Below are 19262 nucleotides of genomic sequence, written 5' to 3' on the forward strand. Positions count from 1 at the left end.
TCACATGTGTTTTGGAAGGAAGAAATAGTAGATTAAGTTGCCTGAAAATATACTGCCCTTTCTTATGTTTAATTTCAGCTGATTTTAGAATGCTTGTGATTGATAACTAATACCTTTTTACAGGGCGTCAGTGCTGTCAGATTGTTTCCTCTTTCTGGCCATTTATTGCTATCTTGTTCCATGGACTGTAAAATTAAGGTGAGTTTTCAGTAACAGAGTAGGAGTGCTGCAAAGCTAGTGCTTTGGTTAAATCTATTTGGTTAACTATATATAAATTTGGGTTTGTTAGGCAATTAGAAGCTAATTTTTTTCTCTTAGGCCCTGTGAATGCAGCAGTTTATGAACTGCTTCCAGACATGTTGATTCAAAATATGGCTCTGTGGTCCAATTGGCTACACTCTTTTGTAAGCTTCCACAACGTAATCAATCACTTTGGCTTTAGACACATAAATATTTAATCACTAATAATGCGTTTTATAGAAGCTTTGAATATGTAACTGAGTTCGTTTGTTCCTCAGAACCTTATGAGGTAGAGAGGACGTGTGATAGAAATCCCATTTTTAGAGAGTGGATAATATGTCATCCTTTTTCTTCTAAATGCAAGTAGGCACCAAGTAGAGCTGCTTCTAGGCTCGTCTCCCACTTTTTATAGTCTTGGGAAGCTCTACCTTTAGCTTATGTTCAGCCATAGAGTGGGTGATAGAAAAAACTCAGTTGCCAATGCATGTCACCTTGAATATGGAGAAAGCCTTTTAAAAATCTTAAATCTGGAAGAATAGTTATCTGTTTTGTGTGTTCTGTGTCCACATCGTTATGATGGTCAATAAATATCAACCCTATAGTGCTGGTGGAGCTTGGAAGGTTGAATTGTTAAAATTTTATTCTTTGTAAATAATTCATGGATATTAACAATATATAAATAAGGCGGCTTCTTTTTATGAGAGCAGCCATCTAGGCATTTGTGTCTAGTAGCTTAAAATGACAGGCCAGCAGTTTTGAGTAAAAACTCTTATTTCCGTTGACTTTCACTTTGTTAATTGAGATTATGGTCTTCTCTTTCAACAGTTAAACAAAGCATAGAATTCAATTTAGTTCACTTCTATAAACATTTTATGTGTAAGGGGCTGAGGATAAAAAATTATTAAGACACTATCCTTGCCCTTAGGGTGATCATTTCATTATGGTGTAAGTGATCTTTATAGAGGCAGGCACAAGGTGTTCTGGTTTCAAAGAAAAAACCTACCTTAACAGGAAGGCTAAGTAAAGGGGGGTGTGGGGGGGCGCACAGAGAGTGGAGTATGTCTGAAAAGAGTGAAGAGAATGAAGCAGCATGGTTGTGCTGAAAACTACGAGTTTTGTGGTTGCTGGAGTCTAAAATCTGCGAGACACAGAATGACTATAGTCATAGGCAGGGAACCAGGTCCTGGAGGTCCTTGCCTGGTATGGAACGGAGACTTGATCCTCTTGGCACTGGGAAATGCTTTCTATTTGAGAGCACTAGCAACATTGTTGAGGGCTGGGTTTGAGGCAGGCGAAAATGAAGGTTTTGAAGCTATTGTATTAATTCTTTTTAGATGTGAAGAAAATTGTGAGCCTGTTACATTTTAGTCTAGATCATCATTTTCATACAGCTTCTATAATACTTGTTACTTCAGAAAAGTTAAAAATAAAACCTTTTAGTACCAAAATGTTGTAAACATGGCAGTTTTAATAACATTTAATTTTTTGAGTACTTCATAATATTACATAAGTAGAAACTTTTCATCATAGAAAATATATCAAATACAGAAAAGAACATAAAGAAAATGAAAATCACCTGTATTAGCTCCATCTAAGTTAAGTTCTCTTGATATTTTGATGTATCTTTAAATATCAGATTTCAAAGTTTAGTTTGTGTGTGTGATCCACATAGTGCAACACAGACTAGCAGCACGTTTAATGATGTGTAATGCCTTTGGTTAAATCCCCTATACCCACACAGATATGCACACACGTAGCCAGCATATGACTGTTGTTATTGATTGAAAGTTGTGATTTTATCAAAGACTTATATTAAATTTATATTTCCATGTGTTGTTTTTTTCCCCAGCTATGGGAGGTTTATGGAGACAGGCGCTGTCTGCGAACATTTATTGGTAATACTTCTTTTTTCTCTGGCTATAAATCTGTTTGGAAAGACTTGTTAAACCAAGATAATATCATTGACAGTAATTTCACTACACTGACATGAAAGAAGGTCTTCTCAGACTTGAGCTGAGTCTTGAAGGGGGAGTAAGTCTCCCCATGTAGACGAAGGAAGAGAACTAGGAAGAGACAGCAGCAGAGCAAAAGCAAAAGTGGTATGAGAAAGCATGCTGCTCTGGTGGAGCCACGTATATTTCAGAATTGCCAGGGTATGGGAGATGGTGAGAGACGAAAGTGGAGAACAGCAGTGGGGGCGAGGGTGGAGGCAGGGCATGGAGGAACTTGTGTGTCATTAATAAGGAGTTTAGATTCTGTCCTGAGGGCCTTGGGAGGCCAGCTACTAAATAGCTCTTCCAGGAAAGCAACATAATCAGATTTGAAGTTTACAAAGATCACAATGGCAGTATGGAGGATGCTTTGGTGTGGCAGGCCTGGAGGCAGGGAAATGAATTACAAGGTTATTTCATTGGTCTGGATTAGAGATGATGAGAGCCTGAACTACAGGAGCAGAGATAGAAAGGAAAGAACAATGAAGAGTTAAAATCAATGGGACTGAGTAACTGGATGTGAGGGATGAGAGTGAGGCAGGAATCTAGGGTGACTCCCTGGTGGCTGGATGAATGGTGGTCCCATTCACCAAGAGAGGGAGCATAAGAGGATGGGGAGGTTTCAGATTCGTTGAATTTGAACTGCCTTTGGGATATTGAGATGAAAATGTCTAGTAAGCAATTAGATAGCCAGATGTTAAGCTTTGAAGAAAGGTTGAGAATTGGCAACTAAAGCATATAAAAGGATGAGATTGAGAGAACTGCTGAAGGAAAGAAGAGGCACAAAGAGAGGACAGCTTTGTGGCAGGCAAGCCTTTTCAGTAGAGAATAGTTTATTGTCTTTGTCAGATTTCGTGTGAAGGCTAGTTAGGTTTCTAAACTTAACTGTATCACATTGAAATACTATTTTTGTGAATCAGAGTGGCTCTGTTTTTAGACTCAAACAGGAGTCCATTCTACAGGGCCTCGTTATGATTTTAGGGCCTCACTGCACAAATACTGCCCAAGACGCTGTAGCAGCCCACAGGAACACTTGTGGGAAGGCTCTCAGCAGGTCCAGGGGAACAAAATGGCTCCTGCAGATGGAGTGGATTTGATCCCCATCTGTCGCCCCCATACTGGCAGACAGTTTTTCAGTGGAAAACTGAAAATTTCCTGCTTAGGAAGATGATAGCAGCTCTGACCGGGACTCCTGCTGTAGAAAAGAATGCCTAATTGCCATGGCACATACTGCCTGACTAGAGTTCTTTGGTGGTGGTTGTTCAGGGCTGCCGTGTGTGGTTGACAGTTTGTGCCATGCACAATTGTACTGGGCAGTCTTGGTCATGGTGGGGTGGTAAAAAATAGGAAAGTTTTTGCTTTCATTTAGCCACATTTTATTTGTCGTTGTAACTTTCAAAAGCCAGCCCTGGTGGTCTAGTGGTTAAAGTTCAGCGTTCTCACTCCTGCGACCCAGGTTCATTTCTGGTCAGAGAACCACACCACCCATCTGTCAGTTGTCACACTGTGGCAGCTTCCTGTTGCTGTGATGCTGAAAGCCATGCCACCATATTTCAAATACCAGCAGGGTCACCCATGGTGGACAGGTCTCAGCAGAGCTTCCAGACTAAGACAGACTAGGAAGAAGGACCTGGCCACCCACTTACAGAAAAATTGGCCATGAAAACCCTGTGATTGGCACTGGAGCATTGTCTGATACAGCACCAGAAAGTGAGAGGATGGCGCAAAAAGACCGGGCTGAGTTCCACTCTGCTGTCCACAGGGGCGCTAGGAGTCAGAATCAACTTCTCAGCACTAACAAACCACCACCTTTCTAAAGAGTTGATTGGTCTGGCAAGACTGATTTCCAAGCAAAGCACCTTAAAATTAATTTATTGTCAGAATGCTATCTTAAAATAGAAGTTAATATTTGTTTTCAAAAAGGTTTAGTCTCTGAGATTCTAAATCCACTTCTATGAAATATGGTAATGTGATCACAGAAATATACAGTTATTGAACAAGGGCTACAGTTTTCATGAACTTTAGGTTAAGGTCACTTTGTTTTCACTTCCAGCTTGGTGAGTAATCTGAATGAACCTCCAAAATGTCAGCAGTCATTTCTCTTTCATTGGCAATAATTGGCCTATTATGTTTTCTAAATTCTTGGCTGTGTAGTCATCAGTTGTATGTATTACATATTGAGAGATTGCCACAACAGACTTTAAAAAGAAAATGTTAGATCTTTTCTCTGTGTTCTTACCTAAATGTTATGCATCAGAATTACCTGAGCTGCGTTTTGAAGGGGGTTGGGGGGGGACCATCTACATTCCCAAGCCCACACATGATGTATTTTGAGTCATTAAATCAGGGAATGGGGTTCTAGTGATTTTGACTCATAGAGTAGCTTGAAAACCATTGTTTCAGGCTGTTTCTCATATGTTTTAAGAGAAGATACTTCACCTCAACTCTGTCTGAGTTTCTGTCGTCTCTGCCTTTAGGTCACAGTAAGGCTGTTAGGGACATCTGCTTTAATACTGCAGGAACACAGTTCCTCAGCGCAGCTTATGACAGGTATCTTAAGCTCTGGGACACTGAGACAGGTAAGAGCTCACTTCTACTCATACATGTTTATCTTATAAATTATCGTTTATAAATGAAACAATGTGAGTGGTCTTCTGTGGCAAAATGGTAACTTCTCTAACAGCTAATTCTCATACCATTGGCTGTCAGCTAATATCAAAATGTCGAGTTGAAACTCAGCTACATAAGTAGCTCTTTCACTGAAACTTTGTTTCCACCAAATACGATTTATAAAGCAAACCTATTGATAGATAAGCAAATTTGAAATCTTCCGTAGACCATTTAATTGATCTTTTTGTTTCCCTACATCACCCAGCATACTGCATTGCACATAATAGAAGCACAATAAATGTCTGATGAACAGAATTAAATTTAATTTCTCAAATTGATTAAACTGTAAGTCTCAAGTTCCGTGGGCCAGTTGGTTTTACATATTCACAGACAGGTTAATCAGTACATTGTGGCTAATATAATCTTAAATAGAGAATCATCTTTCATCTTACTGAATTTTAAGGGTAAAAATAATAGCTGATATTTATTGAACACTTACTTTTACCAGGCATTGTGCTAAGCACAATGTGCTTATGTGCAGTATCTCATTCAATCCTTTAAATATCCCTATGAGATGAGTACTGTTATTTTTATAGATGAGAAAACTGAGGCTCAAAGAGGTAACTTTTCCAGGGTCACACAACTAGTAAGTGGTCAAAGGGGGTTCAAACCAAGGTCTCTCTAAGGCCAAAGCCCATTCCCTTAACCTCTTCAGCAGTGCTCCTCAACTCTGGCTGCACATTGTAATCACCTGGAGAGCTGCATCTATTCTGCAGTTGAGGACACAAATTTACTTCTGAAAAAACTGTTTTTAATCATTAAAAATCCCTGAAAAGAAAACAATGTCATTTACAATAAAGAACAAGCAGGCTGCCCTTACAGCCTCAAAATTTATTAAGCAGATGGTCTCTGGATCTTAATCTTCAAGTGTTTAAATTTATTTTACCTTCTTTAACTTGGGTCTTTGGTTTTAGGACAGTGTATATCAAGATTTACAAACCGAAAAGTACCCTATTGTGTCAAATTTAACCCTGATGAAGATAAGCAAAATCTGTTTGTGGCTGGGATGTCTGATAAAAAGATTGTGCAAGTAAGTCTTTTCCCAGTATTTTCATTAAGATTCCTGAGCGTTATGATGTGTCAGGATGGAATAAGGAATAGTAACTTGTGTAATGTTTGTTACTTTTAGGGACTGCTGATGCTCTATTCTTGGGAGAAAACAGTAAATTCATAAAAATATGATGTTGGAGATCTTTTCCTTCTCCACTTACCATAATTATGATCTTTGTTCGTTTTCATAAATCTGCTCCACTTCTTTCTTTACCTTTTCTCTTGTTTGATATACAGTGGGACATTCGAAGTGGAGAAATTGTGCAGGAATATGATCGACATTTGGGAGCTGTCAACACCATTGTCTTTGTTGATGAGAACAGGAGATTTGTGAGCACATCTGATGATAAGAGCCTAAGGGTTTGGGAATGGTGAGTTTCTATCAGAAAATCTGATTTATATATAGCAAGCAATTTAAAAGTTTGTAGCCAAAGACAAAGCCTGATAATATGCAACCATTTGAATATTTTCACAACTGTGATCTCTGGCTTGCCAGTCAAACTGTTTAACTATTTAAGTACGCAGAATATAGAAATATTCTATATTCTATATTCACGCTACCTTTCATGGTCTTTGGATAGTCTATCTAAAGGATATATATTTTGAGTCATTTTTCTTGCAGTGGTGAAAAGTTTGTATTGTGCTGTTTTACATTCTTTACTAGGTATCTTATATGTCTTTGCAAATGGCTGATGAGAAGTACAGGCCACAAATGTATAGACTATATTGGTTACTCCAGGGATTCAGTATAAGATCCTGGCCTCAGAACCAACCCAAAGGAAATACTGAAAAATCTCTTACTTTTTTAAATGTCTGCATTATGATTATTCAGTGCTGAAAATTACCCCCTATCATCACCCCTGTCTCCTGCCATTCATAGCCCATAATGGTGAAAAACACATGTTTTACTTGTAGAATATAATCAGAATATATTGGTTAATTTTGCTTTCCTAGAGAAAAGAAAAACTACTTTTCTAAAGTGAAGAAATACCTAAGCTAGTTTCACCAAGTATCATAGATTATGTTTTATAATTTATTTACAAAGAAGTACATAGTAATCTTTTTGTTTAAATGAATGTTTGTTTTTATAGTCAGTTATGAAGCACAGCTCAACCATAGTTACAGCCTTGCAGGGACTAGAAACTGTGTCTTCCCACCTCCAGAACTTGTTCTGCCTTAAGAAGTGGGAAGCCTTGAACTACAGCCAGTAATTTCCTTCTGAAACTGAGTCACTTTGGGGAGCTGAGTAGGTCCGTAACCATTGTCAGGGCAATTTGGGTAACTAAAGATATAATGTAATTTAACTATAATTTCTTCCACACTCACCACCAGTACACCCTTCAGATTACCCCCAATTAATGGAGAGATGACTGTACTTTATATATAGTCTTAGCATCATCTTTAAGGTCCATGATTTAAGACTATCTTATAACTAAGATCTTTCTTACTTCTGGAAATTGTGTTACATGCAGAGAATCTGATATGGACACCAAGTTTTATATGAGCCACCTGAGATCATTTGCACAATACTCCAGAGAATAAACATATATATACTTGTGTTAATTATACTTTAACGATTTGATTGTACTTAAACTTTCAGATGTTTCTATCTTCAGATGATATTTCAGCTCCATTTTAAAATGTGGAGTGGTATAAAAGAAATTGGTAAATATTTAAATGAAGCACCAATTATAGGACTTGAAGAACACTTGTGTGTGTTTTCTAAAATAGAGCAGTGGTCAGCAAAATATTTTGATTAAATCAAGGAGTGATGTTAGCATGTTTCTTTTTCTTTCCTTCTCAGAGCTTAAGAAATACTCTGAGTCGTCATACTGTTTTATTATAAATGATGACATCCTGTAGATTTCGGTTTAATGCTCACTTGCTATTGCAGCCTTCCTAACCAATCTTCACATGAGGATAGGGGACTCTTCTCTATCATCCCACACAACCTTTTGCTTTCCACAGCTTTTTAGGGCTTGCTTATTTGTTGCTCTTCCCTGACAAGTTCTTAACGATGAGAGAAAGAACTGTCAGTCATGCTCTCCATCTGTCCCCAGGACCAGCACAGTGCCTGGCTTATAGTGTGCACTGAATATCTAAGGAAATCATTATTGTCATAATTATGAATAATGTTACATTTATTGAGCCCTTTCTATGTGCAAGCCACGCTAAGCATTTTAAGTGAACTATTTCATTTAATATGCAGAGCAATCTTATGAGATAGGTATGCTTGTTATTCCCATTTTATAGATAAGGAAACTAAGATAGGTTAAGTAATTTGCCCAAGGTTCCATGAGACGTGAAAGGGCCAGAATTCAAACTCAGATCAAACTGATTCCAAAGCTTGAGCTCTTTTTTTTCCCCAGCTTTATTGAGGTATAATTGACAAACAAAATTGTAATATATTTAAAGTGTACAACATAATGATTTGATATACATTGTGAAAAGATTCCCACCATGAGTTAATTAACACATTCATCAGCTCACATATTTACCTTTTTTTGTTGTTGTTTAGTGAGAACACTTAAGTTCTACTCTCTTCGCAAATTTCAATTATACAATACAGTATTATCAACTATCATCACTATGTTATACATTAGATCCTCAGACCTTATTTATCGTACGACTAAGTTTGTACCCTTCTACTAGCCTCACCCTATTTTCCCACCCTCCCAGCCCCTGGTAGCCATCATTCTACTGTTTCTATGAGTTTGACTTTTTTTTTTTTTTAATTTATTCATTTATTTATTTAGTGTGTGTGTGTGAGGAAGATCAGCCCTGAGCTAACATCCATGCCAATCCTCCTCTTTTTGCTGAGGAAGACTGGCCCTGAGCTAACATCTGTGCCCATCTTCCTCCACTTTATATGGGACGCCACCACAGCATGGCCTGACAAGCGGTGCGTCGGTGCGCGCCCGGGATGCAAACCCAGGCCACCAGCAGTGGAGTGCGCCCACTGAACTGCTATGCCACGGGCCCGGCCCTTGACTATTTTTTTTTTAATTGCACACATAAGTGATACCATACAGTATTTGTCTTTCTCTGTCTGCCTTATTTCACTTAGCAAAATGCCCTCCAGATTCATCCATCTTGTCGCAAATGGCAGCATTCCTTCTTTTTTAAGGCTCAATAATATTCCATTGTATATATAAATACCACATTTTCTTTATCCATTCATCCATCAACGGACACTTAGGTTGTTTCCATACCTTGGCTGTTGTGAATAATGCTGCATTGAAGATGGGAGTACAAATATTTCTTTGAGACAGTGATTTCATTTCCTTTGGATATAGATCCAGAAGTAGGATTGATGGATCATATGGTAGTGCTATTTTTAATTTCTAGAAGAACTTCCATACTGTTTTCCATAGTGTCTGTACCAGTTTACATTCCCACTAGCAGTGCACAAGGGTTCCTTTTTCTCCACATCCTCACCAGCATTTGTTATCTCTTGTCTTTTTGATAATAGCCATCCTCACAAGTGTATGGTAATATCTCATTGTGGTTTTGATTTGCTTTTCCCTGATGATTAGTGATGTTGAGCACTTTTTCGTGTACCTGTTGGCCATTTGTATGTCTTAATTTCTCTTTCCAGTAGTTCATTATTAGTGTATAGAAACACAACTGATTTTCGTATATTGATTTTGTATCCTGCAGCTTTACTGAATTCATTTATTAGTTCTAACAGGTTTTTGGTAGAGTCTTTAGGGTTTTCTATATATAGTATAGTATCATGTCATCTGCAAATAGAGACAATTTTATGTCTTCCTTTCCAGTTTGGATGCCTTTTATTTCTTTTTCTTGCCTTATTGCTCTGTCCAGGACTTCCAGTACTATGTTGAATACAAGAGGTGAATGTGGACACCCTTGTGTTGTTCCTGATCTTAAAGGAAAAGCTTTACTATACAAACTAAAACTATTATACAATTTTAAAGGAGATTAAGAGATTATAATTAGATATTGAGCAGCCTTTGGTATTCTCATCGGTTACATTCATGACATGTCATAGACATGTTTTCTCCCAAAGGTATTTATTTTGTTAAAATATTTTTAAAAGAAAATTTTACAGAAGTTGACACTACTATTTATCTTTTATCTTTAAAATTTCATAGATTTTTGTTAGGGTTTTTTCAATGGTTTCATTTCCAGACTGAAGATTATTTGTTAGATATAAGTTATTAGCTTATTATAGTGAATTACAGTTTCTAATTAAAAAATAATGTTGTGTTTATTAAATATAACTGTGCCTAGCAGACATTTTTACTAAAAATAATGACGTTCACAAGGTGTTCAAATTCATTTCTTGCTCTGGAGCTCATTGTACCAAGTGTCCTTGAAATAAGGGATCTGTTTAAAATTTTTTGTTTACTTTTAGTAAAACATTGATTGATATGAACCTGGACTATGGTTCATTTAGTTTAGAAAATGTTCTTATGTTTTGATCCATGTTATAAAACTACTAGCTGCTAATAATAAATATGAGGAGGGAAAAAATTTTTCAGATTGAGGGTCCTTTCAGTATATCTGGGTCATTCTGAATGTCAATTCTCATGGGTACTTTAGAAGTTTAAAGGTTTGAAGATTTGACAAATGATACTGTTCCCCAGGTTATACCTGAAATTTTTTTCCTCTAACCAAGACCCTGATGGAAGTTTTTTCTAACCATTTCTTCCTTCTTCTGGATGGATGGATATATGGATAGAGAAAATCTTTACTTAAAGGCAAATAATAATAATTATTATTATTATTATTATTTTCCAATTAATCAAAGTACTAGAACTTGAACCATAGTTTGAAATTGAAATTGCTGCTTTGTATTCTGTGTTTTTTATCAGATTATATTTCCCACACATTACTCTGTAAAAAACATTTCTGGTCTCTAATGAAGAGCAACAAGACCAAAATCCTTCAGAACTACTAAAGAGTTTTTTATCATGGACAATATTAAAAATGAAAAGGCAATTACAACCTTTGATGCTTCTAGATTTAAGTGACTAGCATTGGATTTTTGTTCTTTTTGCTTATTCCTTTGTATTACTCACATGAGAATTTTTTTAATGCTCTTTCTCCTGCACTGAACGCATTTGGAATATTTTACATGTAAACTGAAAACAGAAGATGTCCAGGTACCAAGCACTTAATTTCTCTTACCCGTCCAGAAATACTGAGATTTCTGGATGGGCTCGATCTGCTTGCAGATCCCTTTACAGCTTTGCCTGCCATCCACTTGCATTGCTGAAGGCTCTTTAGCACTGTCACCTGCTTGCATAGTAACAAGATTGACTGGCAGGTAAAATAGGAATACTTCCCTGTAGGCTTGCCTCAGACATCTTGCTTCTGCCTACCATGGTACATTTTTAGATGAGATCATTATTAAAGAACTTCCAGTAACAAACTTTTTTTCAACATAAAGGTCAAAGTTTAAATCAAATAGAGTTAGAAAACTAAATCACTGACACTCTTATAATTGTCATGGAAAGTCATTTGTGAAGTAAAAGATTTATAATCAATAGAAGGTCATTTTGTGATTGTCCTTCCTCCAAGAAGTTTCATGAAAATTTTAATAAATGTATAATTTCAAGAGTATCACTTTTGTTTCAAAGATAATTCTTCTAAAGGTACTTTTTAAAATTACTTATTCTGATATGCTATTTTTAATTTTTAGGGATATCCCTGTGGATTTCAAGTATATAGCAGAACCCAGTATGCACTCAATGCCCGCAGTGACTTTGTCTCCAAATGGTGAGTTAGTAGATAGCATGTGTTTTTAAATGCGCTTCTAGGACATGGTGTGATTTCTGTATTCAAAGAACCTTGGCCATTCCCTCCTAGGGGAAGTCTGTCAGTGGGCAGTACTTATATAAGGAAATCTTTTCAATATTAGAAATAATCACTGGTTTTCATATGTGAGTCACCTCACCCATTCTCTTGTTTTTTAAAAAAAATAAAAATGAAAGAAACAATGATTTGCAACTAACATTGAGCATCTAAGGATTCGCATCTGAGAATCAGGTTTTTTTTTTTTAATAATTCTCCTTCCAACAGAATCATGTTCAACAACTCATTTAGTGATTTATTGTGAGCTCTTTTTCATTCAGGAGATAGAAAATTTTGGTCTGGTTCGCCATAATGAGAATACCTTAGCAATTCACTATAAAAGATTTTCTCAGGCAAAAATAAAAAAGATAAATCTATTTAATACTGTTTTCTATTCAATAAACCATTGCCTTTTAAGTACAAGGTAATTTGTACAGAAGACATACTGACAGTATACTGATACAATTATAGCTTGACATGAGGGTATTAAAGTAGAGGAACTGATGTTGGGGCAGTATTGTCGTAAAGGCAATTAACTTGCGTAGCTACTGTGAATGTGGAGCAAGGAAGAGGAGGCAAGACATAGTTTGCTTTTCCATCAGGGCATCTGCCACAGGGAAATCAGTGATCATTTGTCAAATGCCCTGTGATTTTTATGAGAAGAACAACCTAACTGGGTCCTATTTTGATAATCACCATCTTGTATACTTTGTCACATTTGTCACTGTGCATCTACATCTCATGCAGTGTATTTTTAAATCATCTATTACAAACATTGTGCCCATCTTGAACAAGGCCATTTACCTGCTCAGACTGTGAGCATTGTTAGGATCATTCCCTTGGTTAATAATGTCTACAAGTATATAGGATGCAAGAGGATACTGCAGTGTAGGCTCTAGGGGCTTTGGTGATCCTGGGTAGATAAAGGCAATGTGGCCTTTCAGCAACAGTTACTATAATTTTTTTAATCATCTCTTGTTTTCGTACAGTTTTATTTAACAATCCTAGGTTTTCTCACCTAATCTTTTTTTTTTCCCATAATTAACATAGCTAAGTCTCTTTCTCCCCATGGTTCTGTTGTCTGTACTTACTACAAACTAATTTCATTTCGTAAAATTTTAGCTTAGTTCTATTAATGCTAAACTCAGAATTTCTGTATATCATTATTTAAACAAAAAAAGCTTTTATATAGAGAGTGCTCAATGCTATATGCTTGTATGGGCAAAATTCATTACTTTATATATAAATACCTCTTGCCAGTGACATATTTGTAACACTTTACAGGTGGCATGGTAAATTCATTTTCCTATTGTTATAAAATAGTTGGGATCAAAATATTAATGACTGAACATATTTAAAATAAAAAATCTTTTTAAAATTTTCAGTCTTTCTCTAAAATGTATCATTTATTGAATTTGCAGGGAAATGGCTAGCATGCCAGTCAATGGACAACCAAATCTTAATTTTTGGAGCACAGAACAGATTTAGATTAAATAAGAAAAAAATCTTTAAGGGCCATATGGTAGCAGGCTATGCTTGTCAGGTGGACTTTTCACCAGACATGAGGTAAGTTTAAATCTTCTCATGTATTCTTAAATTCAAATATGATAATATTAACTATTCTTGTACAAATAACACCACTTTACAAATCACTTTCACATATGTAATTGTATGAGAACTGTGCAGAATTTCAAAATACCAGATAAAAAGGCAAAAACAAGTTATGAAAACTACATTTTGCTTTTTTAAGTTCTTCAGTATATCTCCTTATATTGCTTGGTCCTGTGCCTTTACCCACATAATAAATTCCTGTCTATATAGGCAATGCCTTATTTTCTCTCTGCTTTTCTAAGCAAGGCTAGGAAGACTGTAATCACTATGTGGCTGTGATTGAATGAACTCCAGAAGAATTCATTCTGTATTGCAGTGTTGAAGTTAACAACTTCACTATAGCTTTTTTTGTGCTGGCACCTCAAATGCAGCTTCTGAATATTTTTAGGTCACACTAGATTTGTGAATCCCCAGAGTCTTTCTAAGAATGAAACTGCATTCATTCCCCATTTCTTAGCTAAAATATATAGGTAGAAATAATTCAGAAATCCCTGTAACCTAGTATGTTTAGCCTGGTAATTGCGCCTTAGACTCCTACCTCTGAGTCAGTCTTAGACATATCCAAAAGATGGTGGAGCCAAAAAATAATTATGAAGGTGGTAGAGTCTAATACAGTAGAATGGGTCTAAATGTGTTCTCTGGCTTTATATGAACTTGGTATCTACACTGTTTCTATCTAGAGATTAATTGTGATACTGCATTCATTGTGGCCGCTGGGTCTCCCAATGTTGCAAGTTAAAAATAAATTTTTACTCGTAGATTGGTAGCTCAATGGGGAGAGTTTGGGGTAGAAGTTTAAATTATAGACTGCTGTATGCTCTACCTTGTTATTTTCACTGAGTATTGTATGTTCACATTGATTTTTTTTTATATTAAGATGAAAAAGATAAATTCTTTCTGTTCCTCGTTCACTTTACCAGTTTAAGGTGTTTGAATAATTTGAATTTATTTTTCTTCCCATTGTAGCTATGTGATTTCAGGAGATGGAAATGGAAAATTAAATATCTGGGACTGGAAGACCACAAAACTCTACAGTCGATTTAAAGCTCATGATAAAGTGTGTATAGGTGCAGTATGGCATCCTCATGAAACATCTAAAGTCATAACATGTGGTTGGGATGGTCTCATTAAATTGTGGGATTAAAGAGATTAATCCTTAAACTGTCTAGGATCATTTTTGATCCAATATCATATTTAACTATATTTAATTATTAAATGTGTTGGATGACAACTTGATTTACAGATTATGTTTTCCTTACATGGCCTTATGAAGTTGACCAATTGTTTTAAAAAAAAAAATCCTTTGTAAATTTGGCTTATATAATTTCATTGGTAACGTCACTTTGTTCTTTATGGATGTTATTTATACAGAGAATGACCGTTGACTTTCTAATTGACAAGTAGTTATTGTTGGCAGGCAGTTTGGGTTTACCCCCATGACATACTGAAAGAATCCCAAGTGGGTTTGGGGTTCTAAAGGAGGTAATATAATTAATGACAAATAACTCTGAAGGGTACCATGTATTTACCTCTTCAACAAAGAGGGAAGTAAGGAACAGGGATGATGTAATTAAATGTGAATCTGAAAGAAGGATAAAACTACCCACAGTTACTGTTCCCATTATTTTCAGTGGGTCAAGTTCTCATCTTTTGGATTCAGGAGTTCTGCTATTTTTTATGACATATGTTGTATATTTTTAGTTGTAAGCCAGCAATCTTCTCTGACTGCGGCATTCCTCTAATTATTAAACAATGTAAAATAAATATCAGTCCAGAGTTCTTTCGTTGACTGTCTTCCTGATCAGTATGACAGGACTATATACAATCAGAGAATTACATTATTTTTGAAGATGGAACTCAAGAGAATGAGTCAAGACTTGGAATTTTATTAGTATTTACTGTCTGTAAGGACCTGGCTACACGTTCAGAAATCAGGATCTCCTAGGTCATTGCTTCACAGATGTTACTACTGAGATACTCCTCATAGGAGACAGGGTGTGAGGGCATAGTCCAAAATGTCAACTTGTAATTTCTTTGAAGTTGTATGGTTTATCTTTAAAATTACTGATTTTGCTTGTGAATATATTCGACAGAACTTTTTAAGATTAGAAAATTTTTAAACTTCTTTCCAAATCTTTGAGTAAAATTGACACTCTAGGAAAATGGCTAGGGTTCCCCAGTTTGAGAAGCAATGTCTGTGGTTGGTTAAAACAAAGTTTAAAAACTTCAAATTGTGAAATCAAGATAGCCTCTTGAATATAGTAGCTAATGGCACTTTAGTTTGACAAGCCATTTCTCTTGTTTTATTATAAATCTGTATCAGATGTTTGAATGTGAGTTGAAATATTTCAGTACCATGCTAAAAAAAGATTGGTTCATAGTGCTCAGAATGCTGACTTGGAGACCAAAATCATGTTGAGTATTGATATCCTAAGGGCATTTGTGCCAAGTCCTGTGCTGTCAATAGCAGTTCATGCTTCTTGCCCTTAGAACTTTCATTTTTAAAATTTTAAATTAAAAAAAAAAAAAGACGTGGTATAGATGACCAGGCACTATAGCCACATATAAATAAATTTCAAAGAAGAAAATAGAAGAAGAGAATAAAAGTGGTAGAGATGTATTTTTGATCAAGGAGGCACTCAAATAAGAGTACACTGCCTAGCTGCTGCCATTTCTGTGTCTGCTGGGAAGGATGGCCACCATTTCCTGAAGAGGAAAGAGTTCAGACAAGACCTTTTCTTTAGTCCCAACCACTGGTTTTAACAAATGTGAATTACTGAAATGTGATGGGACAAAAAGAATTAATCATACATTTAAATTATCTTGCTCAGCACCAGTCTTGTGTATGTTACAAATCAATTCTAAATCTGGGTTTATTTTATTGTGTTTTTGACTGTTTCTAAACTAAGTAACTGTATATAAAAATTGTCTCTTTTTTAAAAAGGTATTTTTAAATAAAGCGTTTTTTGTAGAAAGTGTTATCAAAATTTTTGTTCTTAGTCTCCTTTTAAGTCTTAACTCTGTTGAGATACCAAATTAAACCATTTGCAGATTTTAAATGGGTCATTTTGATTTTATGGGAAGAAAGGATGCTTTAAAGGTGGGTATGGTATATTTATAGGTTTATTCCAATTAAATAATAAAAATACAGGGCATTGCCCTCAGAGCGCACAGATTAAGTTTAACACGTTCCGTATTTTTTCACTTAGTGGTGGCACTGAGTCATGATTGTACCCATTTCAGAGTACATGAATGAATGGGAGTTTTTTCCAGCATTAAAAAATCTCAAGGTCATGTTACTGGAATTAGTGGTTATCATCTGGCTCCTTTTCCTCACTGCAACCTTTATGTCACACCCAGGACAGATTTCCTTCCTAAAAGTTAGAATAAAAATGATGCTTTAGTGAAAGTTTTAATCAAATGAATATTTAAATATTGAAGCACAAGCTGGGAATATTTTGTCCTAAATAAGGAGACAGTTTTAAGATAAGGAACAGAGAGTAACCTCAAACAGGCACGTCTCTAAGTAGAAAAGTATAGAGTGATTCTTGAGGAAGCATTGTGAGGCCAATTGATGTCCTTAGCATGTTTATAACCTGAAAGAAAACACTGACAGTGAAATATCGAACCCATTTGAATGGCAGCTGTAAGGACTGCCAACACTGGCAATAATTATCGAGGCTCTCCTTGAAGAACAGTGTTTCTCAGAGTGTGGACTGAGAACCATCTGCATCAGAATCACATGGAGATGGTGTTGCTTACTGAGATAGAGAATTTAGAAGAAAGTAGAGGTTAGTTGGGGGAGCCATAATGAATTCAGGTATGGGGAAGGGAAGTGTGAAGTGCCATCCAGGTCAAGATAGCCAGCAGCAGTATTAACATTTGGGTATCAAAGTGAGATCTATGGAACGCTGATGCTGTATTTCACCAAAGATGCTTGTTTTTCACATTTTGACATCTCTGAAATAGGACTACATCATAAAATCAATGATATGTCATAATTTGATTGGCAGCATTCTTTCTTCCTTAGTGGATCATAAAATAATTGATGAAATATAGTATAAACAAGGCAAGTACCAAGGGACCTAAGAAGGAGAAGAGACGATCCAATGGAAAGAAGGTTCTGTCACAGCACACTTGGCTCAAAATTCACGTTATCAAATGTTTATTTGATCATTGGGTAAATAAAATGAATGAACTAACAAAAAATTGCAATTTATAGCCCTTTTTTTTTTTTTTTTTTTTTTTGTGAGAAAGATCAGCCCTGAGCTAACATCCATGCCAATCCTCCTCTTTTCGCTAAGGAAGACCCCCCCTGAGCTAACATCTATTGCCAATCCTCCTCCTTTTTTGCCCCAAAGCCCCAGTAGATAGTTGTATGTTATAGTTGCACATCCTTCTAGTTGCTGTATGTGGGACGCCGCCTCATCATGGCCTGACAAGCGGTGCGTCGGTGCGCGCCCAGGATCTGAACCTGGGCCACCAGTAGCGGAGCATGTGCACTTAACCACTACGCCACGGGGCTGGCCCAAAAGATTGCAATTTATAGAGAGAGAGGTATATATATATATATATATATATATATATATATATATATATATATACACACACATATATATGTATATTTACCCAATGATCAAATAAACATATATATATATATTCATTCATTCATTCACTGGGTCAAAGTCGGCACTTTTAACAAGGTCCCTGGATCATATGCAGGCTAAGGGTGAGAATGAATGAAGTAGAATCTGAGTTTATCTTGAGTATTTCAGAAACGACACTGTTTAGTACATGTAAACTCAGAGAAATTTAGCTAACCAAAAATATATACGCCTGTGTGTGCATGTGTGTTTGTATATATGTATGTATATGCATGTATGTAAATATATGCATGTTATACCCATTTTATATATTTATATGTATGCCTTCCATACTCATAGTCACTTTAATAATTGTAGAAACAACTTTCTCAACCTCAACACTGCAATTTTATCTGAAACTTAAGGGAAAAGAAGTCACGACTTGCAGGCAGAATACTTGGAGTGGCTTTATTTTTAGTGAGAAAGAAGGAGGTAACTCCTTTGCTTGTAGAGCTTCCTATAACTGCAGTAGCTGTCTTCAGATGAAATTTTTAGCTCCCCACGCCCTACTCTCCAACCTTCAGCATTTGAGATCTGAGGGACTAACTCAAATCTCAAACATTTTTGATTTAAGTATATGTTCTAGTATAGTGCTAATAGAAATATGGGAGCCCTATATGTAATTTTTAATTTTCTAGTGGCCACATTAAAAAAAACTAGGGGACATTAATTTTAATATAGTTCATTTAACATAATATAGCCAAAGTATTATTTCTGCATTCAATTATTTTTAAAATTAACATTTTACTTTTCTCATACTGTCTTTGAAATCTGGTGTATATTTTACTTAACACCACATCTCAATTCAGACACTAAATTTTCATCAAATATTTTATCTATTTCCACACAAAGTAGATTTACATGCCCAAGTTGTTCCAAACATACCTAAGAGTTTCCTAATAATTGAATCAAATGTAAGTTTTTAAAATTTAAATTAATTAAAAGTATGATTTAAAATTCAGTTCCTCAGTCACACTAGCCATATTCTAAGTGCTCAATAGCAACATGAGGCTAACGGCTGCCATATTGCACATACAGTTCTAGTACCACTTTTTACAGATAGTGGCTCAAATAGTCAACTTGACTGCTTCATCTGAAAGGCATTCTAAGGTTCAAACTACTCATAAAATATCTCATATAAAGAATATAAATGGTCATATTTTTCTGTGCTACATTTTGGGTAGTTTCCTCAGGTTTATCTTCCGACTCACTTTATAGACTTCAGCTGTGTCTAATC

The 19262-nt window shown here is 35.8% G+C and overlaps 1 protein-coding gene across 1 annotated transcript in view; it reads left to right on the forward strand.

The window, feature by feature from the left end:
• The window catches only part of CDC40 (cell division cycle 40), a 48940-nt gene extending 32583 nt beyond the window's left edge, over positions 1-16357 (forward strand). The window contains exons 8-15 of the mRNA XM_004422208.3: positions 124-198; positions 2090-2135; positions 4709-4810; positions 5816-5931; positions 6189-6322; positions 11620-11696; positions 13193-13337; positions 14349-16357. Of these exons, the coding sequence (XP_004422265.1) occupies positions 124-198; positions 2090-2135; positions 4709-4810; positions 5816-5931; positions 6189-6322; positions 11620-11696; positions 13193-13337; positions 14349-14526 (873 nt within the window). The 3' untranslated portion in view covers positions 14527-16357. The remainder of the gene's footprint in view (positions 1-123; positions 199-2089; positions 2136-4708; positions 4811-5815; positions 5932-6188; positions 6323-11619; positions 11697-13192; positions 13338-14348) is intronic.
• The last annotated feature ends 2905 nt before the right edge of the window (positions 16358-19262 follow it).

This window comes from Ceratotherium simum, chromosome 19 (assembly GCF_057802395.1).
Source record: "Ceratotherium simum simum isolate JZ-2026a chromosome 19, ASM5780239v1, whole genome shotgun sequence".
NCBI lineage: Eukaryota > Metazoa > Chordata > Mammalia > Perissodactyla > Rhinocerotidae > Ceratotherium > Ceratotherium simum.